A 25277-nucleotide genomic window follows, 5' to 3' on the forward strand; every position below is an offset into this window, starting at 1 on the left:
TTTCGCTCGCCTTTCTGGCACAAATCTCACGTGTGGGCGGGACTTATGGCCACTTTACTCTCATTGGTTAGTGAGATTTGGATTGACAGCTCCCTGACCAGGAAGACGATACTGAAGACAGTGCAGCAGATTAGAGAGCAATCTACATGACCAAACTGGAAAACAGGTCTTGATACATCCGCTTATCTCAGAAAGTGTTAACAGCATTATGAACTAACAGCGATATCTATTGATTTTTGAGGTAACCAGCTAACCTAACTAGTTATTTTCATTTTAGTCGCTTTGTTACATTTTAATGTACAAATGTCATTTACACAAAAAATAAACTTATACCAGTCTGAATATATTATAGAAATTAAGATCATCATTGGTATCTTTTTAAAAGCATTTTGAGTAAAAAGTCTCTTTTAGTAACAAGACCTGAAACGGTTGTGATGAGACCATTTATCTGGTTTACCATTTACCATTTATGTTTTAACATAAAGCCTATAAAACCATAGTTCATTTTCTTAATGGGACGTTAATACTGCAGCTTTGTGGCATGTTTAACAACGTAACACTGAAGAAAAATCCATTTACGATACTTACTATATAACATGATATACGATATGCAAAATCAACCATAAGTATATTACAATACATATAAAAATTGAAAAATGTATAACCAACATACATGCTACGCAATATTTCCAATCGTTGACCATCTTCCACATTTCAGAACACATGCCATCTATGTACTATCTGCATCGGCCTAAAACTTTGTGCATACCTTTTTAAAGTATGAAAATAATTTACTTAATGCAAACTAGGGATGTGCGAGACTAATCGACTAGTCGTTTAAACGGTAAGCTTCTACTAGTCGACATTGAAAACATCAGTCGATTACACGAAAAAATTACACAAAATGTTATAATTAAAATTACTTCCATTTTAATGTTTCATTTAAATCACTTACTAAAACAATATGTTTGATAAAAGAATTATTAGTGGTCTTTAAAAGTGTATCAACAACAATTTTTTTTTAATTTTAGGTCAGATCTAGCATGCGTTTCCATTGTGTCAATTGCAGCACGCTCAGAAATGACCACTTGAAATACGAGTTGTGGGGCTGCGCAAACTATGTCATATAAAAGTGGCATAATAATAATTTCACTGGAGCCATGCGTAACCATATTGTATCATGTTCTTTTTGGCGCGATGCGGAAAATGTGGACGGAAGCGCGGAATGCAGGCATAAAACGAAAGCATAGATAATGATCTAAAGCTACATACAGTTATGTTAACAATTACTTAATAATAATTATCAATATGTTCATATTTAAAATGCATGAAAGACAGATTGACATTATTTGATGGCAGAATGAGCTGTAAATGCGTTGAATGCATCTTGAGCACACTCAATAAAACTGAGATGAGAATGTCTCAGCTTCTAGATTCACAGAACTTTGAAATTTCTTTGATTATAATGTTTATCACAAAAAAAGCACTTGAATAAACATGATCGCTCAGCAGTGTTATCTGTGTGCCCATGCAGAGTTTGCGCAGATTCCTCAGACGGAGTTATTGTTCACAAACATTGAGCCAAATTTCATCCGAGCATAACACTTGCATTTCCTCAACAAGAACATGTAAAATAATATTAACATCATAATCACATGCGGACTCGAGTGTTTAGCCTATGTATGTTCTTTAAATTAGCTAATGTGGGCAGTCTGCTTTATTAGCGGCTTTTTCATTTGCTCTGCGCGAGATCAAACGTGTTCTCTACTTTTTGTTCATTGCTTTCGATTCAATTTTTTGTTTACACACGTTGCTCTTCTTTATAAATAATAAAAACATGACATAATGTAGGCTATCTTGCTGATATGCTATAGGCCTACCCTAATTATAACTTGTAGGTTACTTAAATTGCGACATAATTTAAAAAAGCAATATTTTTTCAATCAACATCATTTAAATAAACAAATAATGAAACATTTGTTTTTAAGCTTTAATTAATTGTTGTTAAATATTTACAGTTTCATGACTTCAGTGTAATAAACACATTTTTACTCAAATTTAATATAAAAGTTCAATTAAATTATAGTAATCAAATTAGAGTCAGAAAAAAAACAGACTTAAAGGAGAAAATAAAATGGATTTTGTATACGCTAAATATTTTAAGCCCAGGCACAGACAAACAAATGCTCCACGTGTCACTTCTTGCAGTCGCTAAAACGATCCAGTCAGGGTTGGCTCATCAGCAAATGCAGAAATATTAATGATCATAACGTAAGGAAAGTGGAACACATATGCTCGTTTTAGCTACATTAAATATTGGATATGAACAGTTTGATTAATAGCCTACATTCTTTAGTCTTTAAAATCTATTACATAGGCCCTACGCAAAGTTTTTGGACCGCCTTCTGGGCCATTCGTAGTTTTAGACTAGTCGACTACACGATTACAAAACTTTCATTTAAACGACTGTCAAATTAGTCGTAGAGCACATCCCTAATGCAAACCATTTTGATATTTAAATAATTTCTACATATTGTGCAGTTCTAGCAGCCATGTTTTGGCAACAAGTGAGCAGAGTTTCCCAGGACAGCGTTGTGCAGTCTATCCCAGCCCTGTTTGAGATTCAGCACGGGTAGTACTGAGGTCGCCCCTTGTACAAGAGTAAACACAGCCGCACACCGCCAGACAAAGCAGGTGCTAAAACATGAGAGAGGCAAGAATAGAAAGCATCCCCTTTTCCTTCTTTTAAAGCGTGTCTCGCTCTTTAAAGACCCACGCCACGGAGCCAGCACATGCTCGCTTGCGCATTCAGCTGTCGAGTGCCGAAGCCCATGCTCCCGCCTCCTGAACGCTTGGTGCCGGGCCAAAATGCAAAGCCCTGTTTTGATTTGGATTCGCCTTGGAGTCCAGAGTCCCAATGGAAAGTCGGATCGTACTTTCTTTCGTTCTCGCTATAAATAGCTTCTCCATTCAGCAGCAGACCACAGCTGTCGTTCCCCGCGTCTAAAGGATAGCAGGCCATCTGAGCTTGGACAGGTGCGCCGCGCCAGGATTTTATTCAGATAGCGAGGGCGGTCGTAGATCTGCATGAACAGAAAGTTCTAGTAGTTAAGATTAATTTCATATTTGGCATATATTACCGCTCTCCAGAATATGCAACAGCTGGGATGTAGAAGTACAGTATCAGAATAAATGCTAAAGAAACCTGAAGGTTAACTTCCCAGCAAGGCACTTCCCAGCAGGTTCGGTTGCTTTTCAAGACGGTTGATTTAATTTGGCATGACTGGCCTATGATTTGCTATTATTACAGAATTAATTCAGGAGGTCTGTGATTTCAAAACCAAAACAGCAGTGAATCACCCCACACAATAGGGCGGTCTGCCTGACATGTCAGAATTAATCTAGCGGAACACCTCCAGCCTTGACTTCTGCCCTCGTGTTACTGCCGCAGGCGCTTGGCTTCGGTTACACACGCGTGCCCGTTTGAAAGGGTGATGGGTTTTAAATGGCTTTAATTTAAAAGACATAAACACACACACCCTCCTAGTCCCTCAGGAAGAGTCCCTCTCATGCCTATAATATAGAGCCAGACTAGCAAAGTGATATTTTCTTGGCTAATCTGTGCGTTTAGTAGGGATGCAACAATACAGTTAATCCACGGTTTAATACATACCTCGGTTTTTTCCCACGGTTTTCGGTTCGGTTCTGATGGCTAGGCACATTAAGTTTTTTTTTTTCATTATTCTACGATTATGTGACAGGAACAGTAAGACGTTAAAAAGGAACAGTTGTCTTTATTTTACTTGATTTATTTTATTCTCAAAAATCAACTTGTACAATTCCTGGTGTACTGAATAATATAAAATAAAGATTTATTAAAGATTTACACTGACAGCTCACAGCAGTTCCTTATACACAGTGATTCGCACTCAGAAAGAAGTATTATATATGAATTACTTTTATTCCATGATGGGAGGCAAGATAACACAAACGTTTGACGGATGACATGAGGGTGAGTGAATAATCATAAGATTTTTATTCTAAAGTGAACTTCTCCTTTAAACGAAAGTTTGAAATGTCTTAACTGAATATAACTTGCCCTAGCATATCTTAAAATATGTCAGTGCCATTGTTTTGTCTAAAGATGCAGTATAAAGTAATGTTTCTTTCTAAAGCATTTTTATAAAAGTGACTTACTAAGGTATAGTTCTGGCTTAAAATAAGCCTCATCTGTGAAATTGGGCCATAGATTGTCATTACCGATACAGGTGGTTTTCCACATTAAAACGTTTTTAATTTCCTACAAAAATATACTTCGTTAAAGAGAGTTCACCCCAAAATAAAAATTCTGTAATCATTTACTCACCTTCGAGCTGTTCCAAATCTGTATAAATGTCTTTGTTACACAGAGAAAGATATTTGGAAGAATGATTATAACCAAACAGTTCTTGGACCCCATTGACTACCATACTAGGGAAAATTACTTTGAACACAAAAGAAGATATTGTAAAGAATGTAGGACAGCAAACAGTTCTGAGGCACTTTTGACTACCATTGTCATTTTTCCTACTATGGTAGTCAATGAAGTCCAAGAACTGTTTGGTTACAAGCATTCATCCAAATATCTTTCTCTGTGTTCCACCAAACAAAGACATTTACACAGGTTTGGAACAACTAGAGAGGTAAAAAAATCGTGTTTGACATCTTGGAAACCACGATTTTGTGAGAATCACCCAAGTATATTTATATGCATAACAAAACAGAACATTACTAAAAGTCTTCTCAGTGAGTTCTGAAATGTCAGCATAATGAGCTCTACAGTTGGTTGTATCTTGAAATGTATTCTCTTTTAAACATCGCTCCAAAAAAAAACTGATAGGCCTAATAGTCAACCTCATTGACTTAACCTTCCTTACCCATCGTCCTATGTCCTAACCACGAGTGACAAGCCATTTTATAAATCGTTTCCATTTCTGCAGTGTTGCACTTAGGTTGCATTATTGGTCATTATTCTGCTCCACATAACTGTAATTAAACATTAGATATATTCTGATATGCTGATATAGTCTCATCACCCAGACAGACAAACGGCTTGTCGCTGGAAACTTGTAGCATTGTTTTGATCAGGACAGTGTTCATCTATACAGCAGCTAACTTTTGCTAAACCAACACTTTGATCTAATTTATCAGTCATATTGGGGCAGTTTCCCAGACGGGGCTTAAAGGTGTCATGAATTGGCCTTGTTTATTGTTTTATACTGTTGTATGAGGTCTACTTATGACGTTCACGTGGTTTTTACATTCAAAAACATCAAAATCAATAAGTAATAGGCTATTTTCTACCCGGGTTTTGTGGCCGGCTCGACAAACGCTCGGTTTTAATGGGCGTGCCGCAATGAAGACGTGGAAGTAAACGCCCACTGCTATGATTGGATAGCAGTTTGCGTAGTAAACTTAGTTGGAGCCTTCTGTGAATTTGGTTAGACACGTAACGTTAGATAACACATCCCTATTCGCACAGGATTAGTATTATCTGGGGACCTCGTGTGATTTAGAAATGACCTCCCCACATCTGTATTTCATGTGGCTCATTCGCACGGGATAAATGAAGCCTGTGATTTAACTCAAATTTACAGACTTATTTCCCGGATATGATGGCAAGGCTTTGCGTATAGTTTGTATAGCCTATAGTTGTATGGTGTTTAATGATATGACCGTACCTGTCAGCATTTTGATCGCGGGTCAATCACAGAGATGCCGATTTGCACGGGACTAATATTATCGCAGGACCCCGGTGTTCGTCAAAATATGGTAGGTAATTTGTACTTCACAAATTACAGACATGGCCGATTCGCATGGGATTAAGATCACAGACAACCTCTGCAATTATTACAAATGGTCCCCATGTAATACTAATCACGTGCGAATAGGGCTATCAGGGCATATCAAGTGATCTCTAACAAAGCAATAGTGACGCATAGTACAAATATGTTTTACTCACATAAGACTGTTGCGCCATTCCTGTCGGATCCAATATTGACGGCACAGTACTGCTTTTTAATTAGAGTCTCTCCGCAAATCCAGCGTCGACATGGGCCTTGTTCACAAAGGAATCCGCGGTGAAATGAAGTGAACAAACGCTCCATGTTTTACCCACGTGAGCTGGAACGTCTTTAAAAATAAACTTCAACCACGCATTACTAATGTCGGATTCAGAAGGAAGGTTATGCTAGCGACTGCTCTTCCACAACCAGGCACTGCACAAAATTTTGCATATATTTAATGGCATGTTTATTGCTTGCTCGCGCAACTTGTTACTTCAGAACTGCCAGTGGGCGGGGCTAGAGAACTAGTCGTTGATATTCTTCTGTGGAGGTGGTGATCAACCTATGTCATAGATAGGTGCATTCCAGGACATGGCGTTCGCTGGGCCTGATGTCAATAACAGTTGTAATCTCAGTAACAAGGGCGTTTTCAGTTCTGACACTTACATGATGTTCGCTTGAATACGATTCCCTCTTAAATAACAAAAGCTCGGGTTAAAACTGATGTCTTAATTCATGACACCTTTAAGCCTCATCCCAGACTAACTTAAACGTTAGAGGTGTCTTAATCGAAAACAACTTGCACTGACATATCTTAAAATATATCCGTGTGATTGTTTTGTCTCAAGATGCCCACCAGTGATGTTTTTTTGTAAAGTATGTTTTTAAAAACGACTTCTATATCCTAATTTAACCAAGGCCTAGTCCTATTTTAAACTAATCCCTGTCCGGAAAACTGCCCCATTGAGTACTATAGTCTCTGCATGCTTTCTCAAAACGTGTACATATCACTGCTGGTTACATTTCTGGCAGACAGATTGCAAGCATTCGAGAAGTATGCTGCATGCAGTACCCAAACACTCTTAACCAACTTAAGTGTAAAAATCTAAAGGTGGATCTAGAGGGTTTGCCTTGTCTAACTGGCGGTGTAAATGTCATTCACCTCACACAGGTGTCATTCATACACTTACAATCTGTTGTTTGGTTTACTGGGAGTATTTAGGTTGCTCTTTTAGCAGATTCCTCCAAACACCAGTGAACGTAAAAAAAGTATTTAACCCTCTTTAAGATCTGGCCCATATGTATAAAACTTCTCAAAAATGCTCTTAAGAGTTGTCTTAAACCTTGACTTAAGTGTCAAAAAATTCTTAGTAAGAAGTAAGCTGCTGAATGAGACCCTATTATAGTATATAAAGAAAACACCAAAGCTGCAAATCCTTAAAAAAAGTATTTAACATTTTTCATATTATTATATTATTTCATGTACTCCCTGTCATCATATCATTCCAACACATTGTTTCTTTGATGTAAGGTCCATGCTATCTGCCTCTGTACTGCCATCTTGTTACTCTCAATAGGTTAGGCGACCTCTTCAGCTCTCTTAAATCATTTAGGAGCTGAGACCTAGTCTTAACACTTATGAACCTTTATGAATCACTCTTATTCTTAAGTGTAAGAATAAGAGTAAAATTACATCATTCTTAGAATTTTGACACACTTAAGAGTGAAATTTTACTCTGAGTGGCTTTATACATACGGGCCCTGATATTAAAGCGATAGTTCACCAAAGAATGATAATTCTCTCATGAATTTCTCGACCGTAAGACCTCTGTTAATCTTCAAAACACAAATTAAGTTTTCATGAAGTCCGAGAGCTTTCTGACCCCCACGGACAGCAACGCAACTCAACATACACTCAAAGCGCATAAAGTTAATAAATATATAATTAAAATAGTCCATGTGACTACAGTGGTTCAACCTTCATTTTACGAAGGGATGAGAATACTTTTTGTGCACAATAAAACAAGAATAACGGCTTGTGAGCATGCATGTGGTGCTGACGTAGAACGCCAGCTCCTGTGTCCACTCCAAACGCATTCATCATATATGCCAACTACTCCATCAGCTCCACATACACGCGTTGTGAACGCCGGCTCCTGTGTCAGCTCCACGAGCCTGTGAAAGCATTCTTACCTTGTGTTCCAAAAATGAAGAAGGTCTTACGGTTATGGAACGAAGGTGTGTAATTACTGAATTTTCAAGAATCTTCATTCTTTGGTGAACTAACCCTTTGGGACAGCTCATAAAAAAACATACAAAGGTAGTCAAAAACACATGACTACATTAAGTATTATTATACTAGGACTTGCTGTAAACATTATACAGATTTGATGTGTGTCATATGTTGTTATTTGTTTCTAGTTTTTCATTCATTTCAGCATATTTACTACACTATAAATACATTCTAACCTGCCGCTGTTAAACTTATTTGACGACGTATTTCAAAACATGCTATCATCAATACATTCCACCTCTTGCTTATGCTTATAACAAGTAAAAATCGTCCAATGGGGTAAGAAAAATAAACTTAAAAATAAGTTTCAACTTATTTACCATTGGCACGTTTTTTTAGTTTTCAGACATTTGTACAGGAAATAAAGACAAAGTCGTGGTCTAATGGTTAGAGAGTCAGACTCGTGACCAGAAGGTTGCCGGTTTGATTCCCAGGGCCGGCAGGTAACGACTGAGGTGCCCTTGAGCAAGGCACCTGACCCCTACTTGCTCCCCGGGCGCTGCAGTGATAGCTGCCCACTGCTCCGGGTGTACGTGTGTTCACCACTTGCTGTGCGTGTGTTCACTACTCTCTAGATGGGTTAAATGCAAAGTCACATTTCGGGTATGACAAATAATTGAATTATAATTATAAAATAGCACTACTTTATAAACGAACGAGTGCCGAAGTAGGAGAACTGGTTTCTAAACCAAAAACTGAACATTAAAATGTTTATGTTCAAACACAGTAGCTGCCTCCAGACATGAATCAATCAAATTACACGCCAGTTAGTATAAAGAGGGGCTATATTCTCTGTATAACTGAATTTATGGCTTAATAACATTTATACGACTTGTACATGCCACCTGACAGCTTTTAACACATTTGAGTGCTTATTAGCGAACCATGGCAAGCAGGATGCAAATATGTACCGTGCAAACCGCATGGGTCACTAGAGCAATTCATGTGGTCAATGGCAGCGGTGAAGATGAGGTGTCCAAACTTGAGACATAACTGCATACTTACAAGAACATACTTAAATTTAGTTTAATGGTGTTGTGGATCTATAGTTTAGTCAGGGTAAGTTTAAATGGAATTGGTGACCACTTGTTTTGCTTCATGCACTGATTGCACTCAGTTTTATATTGCAACAAGTCATAAGACTGTCATATCGACCATACATCAAAACTTTCAGTTTCAGAAACTACTCTGGGACAGCATCAGCTACATCTACACCAGCTCAGATGTAAACACAGCTACATTTAAGTTTCATGTGCTGATCTGAAATAAGCCCCAAGCACAGACGCCATGACTTTTGTAATGCTTGACTACAAACTGATGCAATACATTGCATCTGTCAGTTTTACCATTTCTCCAACACGTCAAAGTCGACGCACTTACGCAACAAACTTCATTGTTGCATTAGTTGATATTAAGAGATATAATGCATTACTACATAAGATTGCATAATGCACATTTACACCCATGTCAGAAACAAACTACGCAAAATATGAGGAGGTGAATCATAATCTGCACTCTTGCTTCAAAACTCAGCATCTAGTTTACCACATACGACTTGATAACTTACTAAACAAATATACGATGACAAAACGTGCCATCTAGGTAACGTCACAGTTTACTTTGTTTTACGACGCGGCCATGAAGTGAGTGCGTTGCGTAAAACTGCAACCAGGGAGGCGGGCCGAGCGATTTCTGAGCTCGTTTGACAGTTACACGAGACATGGTGTATAAATGAGTGATTATTAAGAGTTTATTAGAGGGATATTAGGCAGATTTGGAACGGGCCTGGTGGACTTTTACCTGGTGCGTCTTGAGCAGGTGCTGTCAGCTTCGCTCGCTTCGCGTTTGGCGGGCCAACATCGAGCACATTTTCAGCCATCGCGATGGTTGAAGAATCGCTCCTGGCCGGGTATTTTGAGGGGGGTTGTGGAAGTGAAGGATCCTTTCGTCGGAGAAAACAGATGTTACCTTACTTTTGAAAGATGTGGGGAGTGTGGAGCGGCTCGGCGGAGGATTTCTTCAAAAAAGCAGCAACAGCGCCCCGCGTCGCCACCACCATTCACCCCATGATAATCCAACACCCAACACCCACATTACCATCGTTATATTACCGAGAGAAAACGCCTCCTTTCCACGAATTCGACATAAAATCCTAATGAAAGTATCCACAGGAATCCGGGCGTCGTTAAATTTGCATCGGCACGCGATCCATTTTCTGACGTCTATTTTATCCGTGCAAAAAACCGTTTGGATCCGCGTGAAAATGCACGAGTGCATAAAAATTAGATATTTTTGCAAGATAGTCCCCTCGGCGCTGCCTGTCTATAATAACTGGTCGGAGTGAGATACGCACGCAAGCGCCGCTCTGAAGGGGAAATCAGATATACGAGGGTTTTGTGGCCGACGAACACCGATTAAATCCAGGATTTTTCGCCAAAAATTCCTTCGCGGCGATTCAAAGATGTCATTTTCGGCCGAAGGATGTCGTCAAACCTCGATTAGTGTGCTCCGCGTCCAAAAATAAAAAATAGTGCTCTATCGAAATCCTGATTCCGAGCCGCGACAAGATGGCGGCTGTTGATTCCTTCGATACAAAAAGTTTTTTTTTCTTTTTCCAGATAGACGGAGCGAAGGGGGAGGGTGAGCGAGCGCGCAATCACGCCCTACGTCAAACCTACTGTGAAGGCGCCGTGCAGCCGCTGGGGGCAGCAGACGATCACAAATGAGCACGTTGCGCTCTGTCATTTACAGTTTAATCATTGTGTTATTCGCATTTAAAATCGTGTATTTAATTATCTGGCGCGTTTAAAACCTCGACAATAAAAACAAGTGCACTAGCAGTGATGTTTTGATATGCGGTCTAAGGCTTATGATGAATCATTTTAACGTACCAAAAAAGTCAAATAGTTTGATCTCAAATGAAAAGTTATTATTAAGCATATGTGCATTTAAATTCATAACACAACAGTAAACGCGTTTTTTTTTGTTTTGTGAGATTAAATTAACATACATGCATCACATCTTTTGGTACAAACAAAACACACACACAATTTGCAATATCTTTTCATTATTTCTCTACTGTCAAAATCTGGCACATGTATTATCAATTTTGAAAAATAAAAATCAAAACAATACATGGTATGTACATACAAAGTGAGTGCACTTGTGCAAATTTATACAGATTATGCATTTTTGCATGAATATAATGGCTAATAAATCAATACCCGCTGTGTCTCATGCGCATAAAAACAAAATGATTGAAGAACATGTGCTGCTCTAAAGAAACAAATCAACATCCTGCCCACATTCCACAGCTCTGTCTTGCAGCTTCTGTCCACACTGCAAAAATTATTTGGTACACAAACATATTCCCATATGGCACAAATAAAACAAAACACGGTTTAAGCATGTGAAGTCATATTTGAGGGCACCTCTTTTTAACACTTTTAGCAGTTTTGTGCATTAGATTTACATCGTTAAGATGTCTTGTTACAAATTATTCTATTTCTTTCAAACTGAATGTTGTAAAATCTGTGGTGATATTAATTACAAACAAGGATAGGTTGTTGTTCAAAGGGTCAACACATCAGAAAACCCAAAAGGATTTAAGATCATTTAAAATAATGTAAGACAAGTTAGAATTGACTCTGAGGCACTTTTTTAGGCTTTGATGCTCCCCATATCTAGAGGACAAATAGGTGCGTGTTTCGATACAGTTAGCTTAAATCGGGACTTTCAGCTTGAAGTGGCTCCCTTTCATAAATACGTTTTGATATTAGGCTCTGTGGCTGCACGGGGATTCACACGCAGCCCCTATAAATACGAAAGCATTTAATACAAAACCAAATACTATGCACAAGAAATTATATTTCAATACTGTCAGCACTGGTCATCTGTAGCCAATGGAGTGATACAATTACTCATAAGTGAATGTGTTGGCTTAAGAGCAGTGCACCAAAATACGATCAACAAGAAAAATCCCTTTTCCATCACGAAAATTTTAAGATAAACTGTACAAGAAAAAAAACTGGAATTATAATTCACATCAAAGAGGAAAAAGTTATGATACAAAAACACAATATTGCAGGTGTTCAGAAATATCAGGGCGTCTTTTGATGCCACTTTCAGACACCAAAACCAGCTACTATCAACCCGGTATTACAAATAAAGAAGTTCCACCAAAAGGCACTGGATTTTTCCATTTTTTGAGAACAAACTAATAATTGTTCTGTAAACAAATCTTGGAAAACTTCAATGATCCCTCCTCCAACCTCAGCTTATTCTTTACACACGATGGCAGAGGACACGGCTCCAACTGGTTTGGACTAATGGAGGACCTGTTACATCTCTGCTTCCTCTGAAATGTGAGACGCATTGTAAAATATTCTATTTCAAATGAAAAGGCAACAAAAAACAGGTACACAAGTAAAATGTTGAGATTCTCTGGGCATGTCATTCTGTTCACATTTACAACAAACAAATCGGCCAAAACTCAAAAAGAGCTGCAGTCAAATTCCCAGCGCACACCATACATGCTTCGTTATATTACAAGCATGTTTCATTGCTGTGAAAAAATGGAATAAAATATAAATCTGTTGTTTTAAAGGTCAAATAAAATACAAATGTACTGAGAAACAGTGGCAGAAGCAAATTACACCAAACCTGCAAATATTTCTCAAAGTGCACAGTGACTGCACCATCAGAGCAGAACTTTCTTCTTCTCAAGGTCATGGAGTGATCAGGTATCACAAGTGTACGGTGATCGATAAAGACTACGGTGATAACTCGGGCTCTGCTGGGATGATCACAGTGAAAAATTACAAGTTATTCTGAGCATTGTTTCGATATGAACAAGTTTGAGGCACTGAATGAAGTTATCAATGCATTTTAAACTGTTTAACCAAGCACAGCATTTTTGGGCTGTCCGGTTTAAGGCCTCATTGGTTGGAGTTTAGCAGCTCTTTCTGCTGTGTTAATACCACAAGTGCTTTGTTAATAGTTTCGTCTCTGATTTCTCTACCACATTGGCTGAAAATGGGTATTTGTGCTTGGGATAAGAGAAACACGGGCCTGTCCAACTGTATTAACAGTGAAAACACTAAATCAATAAGGTCCAAAAATATTTGGTTGCATCACAGTTCAATGGTTTCTGTATGTGCTTAAATTCATATGGATTACAAATGGCGTATGCACACGGTTTTTTATCGCCCTCCTGCTTTTCTCCTTATGTTGTGAATGAACCAATTTTGCCTTGATAAAATGCTACATTGTTTGCTGCCAGATACACTAAATATCAATATGGCCATTGTGAACGTAAGAAGTCCATCCACTCCCATCTCTCTTTTTTCTGTCTTTCTCTCTTCTTCCCTTCATTTTGATATTTAACCCTAAACTATAATACACAAACTGTATCCCTTTCTTCACGAGCAACTGGCACTTTTTCAAATATGTGTCTCGACGACAGAAAAAATACTGAAAGAAATGAATATTGCAAAATACATTACGTCGTAAAACAGCCTTTCCACCATCCACATCTTTTCAAAAACCCATGCTGACGTAATTGTTCATATCTACATATCTATCCTGAAGGCACTTTGCTCTCGATTAAAAAACAAATGAGAACTTGAGAAATATTAACTCCGCCTATTTCCCCCTCCATTCTGTGCTACACTGGGATCCACACAGCAGATTCTTACCACACCAATTTTTCAATATTTAAGGTCACGTTTTAACACATACACCCAACAGAGGTAAAAAAAATGCTGCTTGTTGTAACGCCATCAGTTGTGTTTGACAAAGCCCCTTGGAGGAAGTAGAGCTTTGATATGAGCAGATGATTGGCTCTTGAGGAAGGAAACCCCGGTCAGCCGAGGTGAGGAGAAAATCGTAATCACTCTACAGCCCTGAGCTTTGTTCGCTCATCTGCTTCTTCTTCTACCTGTAAAGGTGTCTCTGGTCTGGCTAATGGTGCGTACATTTGTGCTATTGACGGAGGTTGTGCACCAATTAGCGATGGTGCTTGAAAAGAACTCTCATAATCCTCTTGGAGCCCAGGGACAGGAAAACTGTCCTTATTGTCTTGGTGTAACTCCTGGGTAATCTGAGATGGGCCTAATACACTGCCCTTAGGCACATCGTGGCCACGGATAGAGGCAACATTGGGAGAAGTTTTCAGAGGATTTAGTGGTCTAGACGTTGTTGTGTTGGGTTCTAAATGCCCAGCGGCCTCATCCACCTGACCTTGAAATTCCAGGCTCTGCGTGGACCCCGTTCTGCTTTTGTTAAGTTTGGGGTACAGGTAAGTCCTCATCTGACCTTTACCCTTCACGTTTACAGTGCCACGATAATCGAAGGCGTAGTTCATTCTGCTGAGAACGCAGTGGCTCTCTTCGCTAACCTGTATGCGGCACTCCACTCCCGTGCTGTCCATGCGGCTAGCGATGTTGACAGTGTCCCCCCATATGTCATATAGCAGTTTGGTAGTGCCAATGACACCGGCAGTTAGGGGGCCGTGGTTAAAGCCAATCCGTAGCTTGAATTTGAAGCCCAACATGTTCTTGTTAAAATCGTCCACCACACGCATCATTTCAAGGGCAAAGTCAAAGAGGGCACGCAGGTGGGCGTGCGGATGCGTCTGCTCCTGGCACTGCTGCCCTTTTAGCCCTGAAGCCGCCATGTAGGTAGCACCGATGGTTTTGATCTTCTCCACATTGGAGAACGCAGGCTTCCGCAGCAGTTCGTCAAAGTCTCCAATGAGTTCATTAAGTACACGGTAACACTCTTTTCCACCCTCGTAGCTTTCCTCGTAGAACTCGCTGAAGTTGACGATGCTTGCGAAGATAACCCCCACAATGTCGTGATTTTTGGAGTAACTCTGGTTTACCTTCAGCTGCTCCGAGACGTGGATGGGAATGATATTGCGTAGCAGCCAGTCAGCTTGATCTCGCAAGGTTTGGATCTTTATACGGTGCTTGTCGGCCTCCACGTTTCCGTGGTAGTGCAGACGGTAGCTGACCTCGAATTCTCGATTGAAGAACCAAATCAGCAGCAGCAGGAGGATGAATGACAGCACGGTCTCCGGGACGAGCAGGTCAAGTGCTGTGGATGCCACCTCCAACCCACCTGCCTGAATGGCACTCGAGTTACTAGTTTTCCTGGAGCCAAATAAATTGGAAGCTCATCAGATTTTACTGAGCAGTGTTTTAATTTATACAGATTAACCATAACACAGCTGTAAAGAGACTTTGTAAAAGTTACACTCTTCAATGTAAGATAAGAAATGTTTGAAGATGTGAGAATATTTAAAAGAAAGGCAACAATAGTAATATTATACATTTAACAACTGCTCTTATCCAAACTTTTATTGTATTTAAGGTCTGTGAATTTGCTTTGCGAAGAGCTCCTTGCTCAACTTTTTAAAGATGTGGTAACATGCTATTTCATGCATTTACACTGTTAAACTTGCTGGCTTCTTAACATGGTCAACTTGTTAAAAAAACGAGTTGGACATATGTAGTATTTCTGTGCTCGATACACTCCCCCAACACTCCAACTTGTTTCTGAAAGTTTTTTAGGAGTCTGGATCCCTGTTTCGTAACAGGGATCCTATTTCTTTTATTGGCCATTCTCCCTGAAAAGCACGCCCATGCGTCATCTACCGAGCGAAAGAGCATGCCCACGCGTTAGTCTGAGAGAAAGAGCATGTTCACGAGTCAACAAGCCAGCGTGAGAAAGAGCAGCATGCCCATCAATGGCGCTTCACTCGGCTGACGGAAGTTTAGCTGTGTTTGTTTGCTCACAGCATTTCGGTGATGAGTGTTATATAAACGGTGGATATAACGCTGTATATGGAGATCGTTTGAAACTGATAGATGGCGCAGTCCCAGCGCTAAAAGATGCCAGACATAAACCGCACACGGTAAGTCAAACTAAGTCATATGTCTGTGTTTTGTTGGCAATCGGTGCGTACATGCATAATGTAAACATCACGAAGGGATAATGCGATGATGTGTTGTGTGCTTGTGCTGTAGTTCCGTCCCCCCTGCCTGCCGTCTTTTCCAAGAAATAATCGTACAGCTGTATCTCTCTTTTATAAATTTGATCGAACGAAATACTCTTCGAAGATACGAAGTATGCAATTCTACTGTATAGGTACTCAAGATTAATATGAGATTGGCAGAAACTGCGTGTTACCTCATCTTTAAGCTACAGGAATGCTCGGTCTAAAGAAGGCAACCAATGTCAGTTTTGAGTCAGCAACAGGGCTATTTCTTAGGTAGCAGTCAAAGAAACACTTACCCAAAAGACGTGAAGCTGTCGGTAGTGCTGAAAAAAAGACAGCTGTTATTATAAACAATAATTGTCTACTGTAACTGTATCATTTTGACAATCAGCATTCATGTCCACTAGTGCAGAGATGATTTTCAATTAATTGGCAGACTTGAACTGGGGATTGTGGGGAATTGCAGCAGAGCAAGTAGCGAGATGGTCAAAAAGTTACAAATTGGTCAACTTTATGTGAATGAGAGACTAGAAAAGTCATTAAAAACTGTGCATTAAAAACTGACAGGCCATACTGAGGCCATCACAGATTTCTACTGCACTAATGTACACACACGATCATGTAAACGATTAAATGTACAGTTTACTTTACAATGAACACTCACCCAATAGATTTATAATCCTACAGATTGTATAGGCAGATTGTATATAGCATTAACAGACAACAAACAATGTGGATGTCTGACCTTGCCCTGATGGTGGCGCTGTAGAGCTGGACAAGCAAAGACAACCCAACTACAGTTGCCAGAGCAGAGCGCATCCAGAAACTCAGCTGGCAGAATTTACAGTACTGAATAATAGCAATAATGAGAGCACAGCACAGGAACATGGTCACCTGAGGAAAAAAGTAGAGAAAAGAACATGTATTTTGAACAGTGGGTCATTAACGCGTTTACAAACTGTTTATATATTAAAATAATTCCTCATAGTCTTTCAATTAATAGGAGGCTATGAAAACTGCACTTATAATATTCATATAATAACTTTAATATAGCCTCATTTTCTTGTCAGTGCAGTACATTCAGAGATATATACAATGTACACAATTTGTTGATGGTGGTTGACAAGGTCACCTCATCCTCACCTGGATGGGCAGCTCCAAACAGCACGCCAGGTGCGAAACGACGGACACAGCAGGAAGTGACACGAGCACAGCCCCGATCACATGACGTGGGAGCCAGCCAGACACCATCTTCAGCAAAGACTGGATGCAGTTTTGTGTACTGTCCAGGTAAAGGGTCATACTGTAGAAATGGAGAAATTGTAAACTTTTAGAAAGTACCGTTTTTTATTTCATGACCTCTTCAAAAAGTTATTTTCGACGACTCCACCATTCAACTAACCGGATAGACAGTACAAGAGCCACCAGCTCCAACAGAGTGGAGACGATTGCCAGACTGAGTGTGGTTGCGATTGGCATATTCGTGGTAAAGAGATGACACAGGAAGCAGGCGACCGTCAGGGCGAGGAAGACGGCGCAAGACAGCAAAACATCGAGTAACGAACTGAACACAGGACTCGCAAATGTCTGCACTGGCAAGTGGTTCACCACCTGGAAGAAACAACCCACGGAACAGAACAGCTAGTGATACTGCAGTGTGTAAAATTACCAGAAGAGGTCAGTGTAGGATATTTTATAAAATCAAGATTCAACTGTACTACAATAAATACTTGCTTTGGTAAGGGTGTGTATTTTCAATTTTTGTAAAATACATCAAAACCTGACTTGAAGAAGAGGACATTGTTGTAAGGTTTGTAAGGTTCGAACTCTGTGTGTATGACCAAATATCAATCAGCAATCTCCACAATGTAAACTGAGTATTACACACACTAAATGATACTTACTTGCAAATGTATAAATGCAAAAAGGCTTGTGTGAGGTTATAAAAGTCCCATAAACAATGTGTTATTTATAATTATATACCTGCTCCTGGTAGCTGGTGCGATACGCTGACTCCAGAGGTTTCTTCAGGAAGTTCAAACTGAGCTTGTTAATGGGTGGCTTGTAGAAATAATCCTTCATCAAGCTGGTGCAGCGATTGAGAATAAGAAAAAAGAATACAAACAAAAATGTTTAGGAACATTGCACATAATACCGTATATGCATTAACAATTCAGACATTTTTGTCGACTTATACATCCCTGTACCATAGTACCATTACAGCACACATTTATAGAAAGAATGCGGCCCATAATATTCCACAATGCACTTGTATCAGAATAAACCAATAAACAGCCGATCTTCTCACCTATCTTCCTTTATCACTTCCACAAAGTGAGCATCGCTCTTCTCCCGGAGGTTTTTGTAGTGTAGCGGGAGGATGGCCGAGTGGTCCATGACAGAGCCTTCTGCGGCTAGACTTCCCACCCAGCTCCTGTCTTTCTCCTGGAGTGTGTTACACAGGGAGGACTGGCTGACTCTCACTGCCTCCTCACACAAAGGGCTCAGCAGCCCGTTTAGGGTTTTAGGGCTATGGCCTGCTGGGAACTGTGGAACAGAAAGCAGGTGGTAAAATTTGTATTTTCTGCTTAAACTGCAGTTTTCTACGTCACATAACCAAAATGTGTTTTCTACACATTATAACCAATTACGTCACACATGTGAAACAGGAGAGCTAGTGTGACTGGGTGGAGACGGGGACTAATTTGCATATTCATGGATCGCATATAGTTAACATTCAAGCTATATCAGGATATAAAATATTTTATAAAAAACATTTAAATTTGACATTTTGATGAACAAAAATTAGTATGAGGGATAATCCAATTCAGGGAACTTTAAATGAAAGTCGATGTCATGTTTAATGTGACAAATGAAAACTAGACTGTTTTGGTTGTTTGGATGTTGATTATTTGTCGGATGACACACAAACAAAAATTCACATTTTACTCAGTGACTAAATAATTTGTATGAAGGACCATACTAGAAATGTAAGCCTTTATTCATTGAAAATAGGGCTGTTGAACAATTAATCGCATCCAGAATAAAAGTTTGTGTTCATATCATACAGTATATGTCTGTGTACTATGCATATTTATTTTGTATTTATAAACGCATACACACACACATGTACAGTGCCCTCCACTAATATTGGCACCTTTGGTAAATATGAGCAAAGGTGGCTGTAAAAATAAATCTGAATTGTTTCTCGTTTTGATCTTTTATTTAAAAACGTCAAAAAATTCCAACATTTCATTCAAGTAAAACAATTTGAAGTGGGGGGAATATCACATTGTGAAAAAAAATGTTTTTCTCTAATACACCCTGGCCACAATTATTGGCACCCCTAGAAATTCTTATGAGTAAAATGTCTCCCAAGTGTATTCCCATTAATATTTACATTTTCTGAGCACACCAAGGTGACTAGAAACATGATGTTGTCCAGTCATGACTTCTTGTTTCACAGGAGAATAATATTAAGTAACACAAAGCTCAAAGCCCCTTAATCATTCATCACAAGGGGTAAAACCAAAGAATATAGTTCTGATGTGCAGCAAAAGATTGTTGAGCTACACAAAATAGAAAGTGGATTTAAAAAATTCCCATTTCCAACATCAGGGCAATAATGAAGAAGTTTTAATGGACTGGATATGCAAATCTGCTTGAAACAGGATGTGTGTCTATATTGTCTCAATGCACAACGAGGAGAAGAATTTGAGTGGCCAAAGTCTCTTCAAAGAGCACAGATGGAGAATTGCAGAAATGAGTTGAATTTTAGTGTCAGAAAAAATTAAATAAAGGAATACTGCCTCTCCATCACCACAAGTTGTTTGGGACACTGTTCAAGAAACAAATCTTCTGCTCTCATGCAAAAGTAAACTCCACCATATTAATTTGCCATACTGGAACTTCAACCAGGATTTTTGGAAGCAATAACACAAGATAGGTTTGGTGCACACAGGGATAAAAAAAGTGCCCCATGTCCACAGTTAAATATACCGTCAGATCTTCATGTGGACCTACTTTTATACCTGAGGTTCAGGACATCTTGTTCAGATACATGGCATGTATAAATAAAAAAATCAAAACCTGACTTGCATTGCTAGAAAATTATAACGGGTCGTGGTTGGATCTTCCATCAGCACATTGGTTAAAAACAGATATCAAAATCAACAAAAAATGGGTCACTGAACGCAAAATCAAGATCCTGCCATAGCCGTCCCAGTTCCCTGACCTGAACCCTATAGAAAATTAGTGGGATGAACTGGAGAAGAGGGAGCACCAACATTTGAAGGATCTGGAGAAATCCTTTATGGAGGAATGGACTGGGATGACTCTCAATGTATTCTCAAACCTCATCAGACTGAAAAGAAAACACTGTTTTTCTTATAAATTGAGGTTGCGGAGCGTATTAAATACAAGGGTGCCAATAATTGTGCCCAACATGTATGGAAGAAAAACATTTTTTTACAATGTGATATTCCCCTACTTCAAATTGTTTTCCTTCAATGAAACGTTGGAGTTTTGTAGATTTTTTAAAATAATAGATCAAAACGAGAAACAATGCAGATTTATTTTTTACAGCCTTCTTTGCTCATATTTACCCAGGGTGCCAATAATAGTGGAGTGCACTGTATATACTTGGGGAACATTTGCATGAATATATTTATATTTACATACAATTCAAATAATTTATAAATATTTATTGATTTTTATATTTTTCTTAAATATATACTGTACATGTATGTGCATGCTTTTGTCAAAATGAATATGCACAGCCATATATCATTATAAACACCAACTTTTATTCTGGACGTGATCAATCACAATTAATCGTGGAACAGCCCTAAAAAATGTTTTTGCCTGCTTCCTTTTGGTTTTTACCAAATGTTTTCACCATACTGATAGCTCAGATGTCAATAGTTGGTGGTTTAAACACCCATGTGTGGTATCGAAAGTTGGCCTATATACTGTATATGATATCCATGACCCCTTTTCAACAAACTGTAGGCCTAAAGGTTTATTTCACCCACTTGAATTCTCGTTCACCCACAGCGATCTCAAAATCTGACATTTGATTAAACGATCAAATCAAATTATTTGGATACAATGATTAACATTTCCTTATCCACATTGAGCCAACGCATATGCTTTAACAGTGCCATGAGTGATCCTTGTTTGCCATTGGGTGTCGGTTTGATTTTTTCTGCGTTATGTACCTTGCTGCTGTTGGCCCAATGTTCATCCTGGCAACCGTTTTGAGCTGCATCATCTGCTATTGGATTCCCACCAGCATCCACCGAGACGTTGCGGGTGATATATCCAGACTGTGGAGAGACGGTGATGAAATAAAGACATACCCTAAAATATCAGTGCCATTGTTTTGTCTCAAGATGCACGCCAGTAGCGATTTTTCAAGCCACATTCATAAAACCTACTTAAATGCTCCAATTTAACCTGTTTGAGGAAACGCCCCTAAGTGTATAATTTAAGGCATGTGTGTGTTAGGGAGGGAGTACCTTGTTGTGCGTGAGATGTTCTGCATTTCTGGAGTGTGCGAGATCTGGAGTGCGCATGTGGGGGGAAGGATTTAACAAGTTGACCTGGGAACAGCTGCACTGTGAGCCCATTTTTCGACCAGAGATCAGGTACGTCTTTAGACCTATAAACAACAGACACATCTTTAATCACACATGCAAATGTTTCATATTTTACAAGTGATATGGCTCTTAAAATTAGAGTGCCTCAAACAAAAAGAAAGTGTCCAATATACGACTAAGTACACAGTGAATTGTGATTGGTCTTTATCAAGCATCCAAGATTAGGGATGTTGCAGTGATGGAACTTTCCCACCGGTTAATCGGCGTATAAAACACCGGTTGTACCAGTGACGCCGAGGGTGGGGGGTTTGCTGTGGGGTGGTCGAAGATGCGGCCCTGCGCATGACGCATTTTACATTCAGTTTTAAAATAGCAGCAATTCGGGAACGGCAATTGCTTGAATTAATGGTGGGTTCAATATCTTTCTTAATAAAAACACACAAAACTATAAATTACATTTGTTTATATTATACACAGACCTTACAAAACGAATAATCACAGCACACATCAAGCCAAAAACAAATGAAAATAAAAAACATTTACGTTAGATAAGTTGCCTATATTAACAAAACGAGTAATCACGGCACACATTGTGCAACAAATAAATAAATAAGAAAGAAATAAATAAGAAAGGAATACGAAACGAAAAACGTTTATGTTAAATATAGTATCTCACAGAAGTGAGTACACCCCTCACATTTTAGTAAATATTTTATTATATCTTTTCATGTGACAGTGAAGAAATGACACTTTGCTACAATGTAAAGTAGTGAGTGTACAGCTTGTATAAGTGTGTCAATTTGCTCTCCCCTCAAAATAACTCAACAAACAGCCACTAACAGGGGTTAAAGCAAAAAAAATCCTGAGGCTGAACTTTCTTTTTGCAGGGTTTGCCAGAGTAGACACATACGCAGGGTTATTTGTCAAACAAAAAAAAAGAACATCATTTCCCTTGAAACTAACTAGTAACATGCCGTTTTTGAGCGTCTCAGACAGACGTTTCTTAAACTTTGATAGTATGCCATGTGTGTATGGACCACAGAATGATTCAAAAGAAGTGGGGGCATAATTATAACCCACAAAACCATAGTTTTATGCAATTATGGTATGTAAAAACATAGCTTAACATACCAAATTCAACCAAATTCATCATAATAAAAATCCTACTTTTTAAAAAGAAAACAAGACTCACATTTTTTGGCCTATCGAGGGTGGCATTTTGAGAGCAAAATAAAGTGACCAGATCTATGATGAATTTTGTACTCTACTAAACTATTTTGTGCTCTAGTAGTAATTTAATCATTAGTTTCATAGGTATTAATGGCGATGATATGGCACAAGTCACATCCACAACACACAGTAATGAGATCACAGATGGTCAAAGCAGGTTAGCATAAATGAGCCCTCAAAAAAGCAAAAGTTTCCTTTTTGAGCTCATTTTTTTATATAATGATTAGTGGAGGCAGATTTATTTTCCATTTTTAAACTCCTACTGGCAAATTTTGCACTACAAAGTGTGAAATGAAAACAACATAAATTCCTATTAAAGCTACAAAGGTTACGGAGTCAGCAGTGAGTGCTTCTCTTTTCATTTGTTTGAGTCATATATCAACCACTTAGAATAGCAGGAGGCTGCTGTCACTAATGTATTGACATTCGTTTTCTTTCTCAACTTTTTACGCTCACTTCAGACAAAAACAATGATGTTTATGACTTAACTCTGTGAGATAAGTGCAATAAGCTGTGAAAAAGTTGGAAAACGATTTAGAGGCTTTAGAAATCGATCCTTGATATCTCAATCGCAGTTAGTGCGCACGCATGTGTGACGCGCAGAAGTGGAGGTCTGATTAGATGATTTGCCGAAACAACACAAAGTTATCGATCCTTATGTCACAGTCTCCAATTTGTGCATGTCATATTTGTCATAATGGACTTAAAAGCTGGGGCTTTATAAACTTACTCTCCATCCTGCCGACTGTTCGCTTGCTAACGTACTCTCCAACGTGAGTCTCCACTATGGCAACCAAGACCCGCCTCATTTTAATTCTGATTGGCTAGTAATGTTTGTTTGGTTGAGAGTGATAGCCGTGTTCCTATCATACCATTGGTAGGCGAACTTATGAACTCGAACTTATATCAATAAGCTTTTTAAAGGTAATATTTTTTTCCGCAGTCAAACGCCGCAAGTCGGAGATCCGGCACGGTGCCGGAAAACTTTAAGCCCTGCATTAATGTCTAAACCGCTGGCAACAAAAGTGAGTACACCCCAAAGTGAAAATGTCCAAATTGGGCCCAAAGTGTCAATATTTTTTGTGGCCACCATGATTTTCCAGCACTGCCTTAACCCTCTTGGGCATGGAGTTCACCAGAGCTTCGAAGACAGGTTGCCACTGGAGTCCTCTTCCACTCCTCCATGACGACATCACGGAGCTGGTGGATGTTAGAGACCTTGCGCTCCGGGTTGCCGCAATAAGCACCGGTTTTTGAAAATTAGAACAAAAAGAGAATTTAACCTTAACCGGCTCTTGACAAGAGTGCTTATATATTCTACTACATGTACTTTGCCAGAAAAGCCTCCGCCATCGTCTTGTCAGTCAGCACTTCACTCTCCTCAGATGATGAATAAAATCGGACTCCTGCTGCTGATCTTTGCCGCGACACTTGTTCCGCTTACGCTGAATGCAGCAGCCATGCAATTGTAGTTTAGTCTTTGACTAAACCAAGTGATTTATTACTATAAAGATTATAGTAATAAATGACGGTGGGAGTCGGTGCCGCGGTGGAAAAGTGATGTAATCGGTAGGCGGGTGGACACCGTGTATCACCAGTGACACCGACTATCGCAACAAGCCTATCCAAGATACTACGAAATTTGATGCGGTCTCAGAAAACTTGTCACAATACACTTTCCCATTGAGATCCAAAGGTATCCAAAGGCGTTTCAATAACATGCCAGTCAAGCAGACACTTTAATGCATGCACCCAGACGATTTACAAAGGGTTCAAAAGTTCTTATTCGTATAATCTTTTAACTTTCACAATACGGGTGCACAAATGTGTTTGAGGGCACCTGAGCAGGGTTGTGTCATTACTGATGTTTACACTACACACAGTTCAAAGTGTGGAGATGGGCGCTTCTGTTGTGCCAACAAACACGCACACACACATGCCTCGTGTAGTGAAGAACCTTTGTCGCACCAATACTGCCAAAAACAAACACAAAGCGATTAGGGCAGGCCAATATCAGCTTGTTCAAACACACAAGCTCAAAAACTAACCCAGTTACGCTCGTGTATAATCTCCCAAAACACACACAGGCTAAGTGTCAGTGCTAACACTCCTGCAGGGCAATGCCTGCGCATATTTGCCAACAATCTACAAGTGTATAGCCTCCAGGAACATTTCTGGAAAGCTTGGCCCTGCTCCTCGAGTGCAGCCGCAAGAGATGTATTTCAGAATAAACAGGTCGTAATTTCTGGTCGAAACTCACCTGAGCTGTGAACAACCAGAATTACAAATCATCGTAAACAGGGCTCGACATTAATGCTTGTCCAGGA

At 39.3% G+C, this 25277-nt stretch overlaps 2 protein-coding genes across 6 annotated transcripts in view; both read right to left on the reverse strand.

The window, feature by feature from the left end:
• Positions 1–10715, reverse strand: part of crebbpa (CREB binding protein a) — a 45037-nt gene extending 34322 nt beyond the window's left edge. For 4 of the 5 annotated variants that reach the window (XM_057325111.1, XM_057325109.1, XM_057325110.1 and 1 more), the window contains exon 1: positions 9919–10715. In XM_057325111.1, the coding sequence (XP_057181094.1) occupies positions 9919–9997 (79 nt within the window). In that variant the 5' untranslated portion in view covers positions 9998–10715. The remainder of the gene's footprint in view (positions 1–9918) is intronic. The other variant, XM_057325108.1, reaches the window with a different exon arrangement.
• A 2082-nt stretch (positions 10716–12797) lies between these two features.
• adcy9 (adenylate cyclase 9) overlaps positions 12798–25277 on the reverse strand; it is a 31623-nt gene continuing 19143 nt past the window's right edge. The window contains exons 2-10 of the mRNA XM_057325103.1: positions 21640–21782; positions 21340–21447; positions 18429–18667; positions 18104–18206; positions 17523–17731; positions 17264–17423; positions 16866–17014; positions 16417–16443; positions 12798–15272 (exon numbers count right to left, since the gene is read on the reverse strand). Of these exons, the coding sequence (XP_057181086.1) occupies positions 14009–15272; positions 16417–16443; positions 16866–17014; positions 17264–17423; positions 17523–17731; positions 18104–18206; positions 18429–18667; positions 21340–21447; positions 21640–21782 (2402 nt within the window). The 3' untranslated portion in view covers positions 12798–14008. The remainder of the gene's footprint in view (positions 15273–16416; positions 16444–16865; positions 17015–17263; positions 17424–17522; positions 17732–18103; positions 18207–18428; positions 18668–21339; positions 21448–21639; positions 21783–25277) is intronic.

Source organism: Triplophysa rosa, linkage group LG25, assembly GCF_024868665.1.
Source record: "Triplophysa rosa linkage group LG25, Trosa_1v2, whole genome shotgun sequence".
Taxonomy (NCBI): Eukaryota; Metazoa; Chordata; class Actinopteri; order Cypriniformes; family Nemacheilidae; genus Triplophysa; species Triplophysa rosa.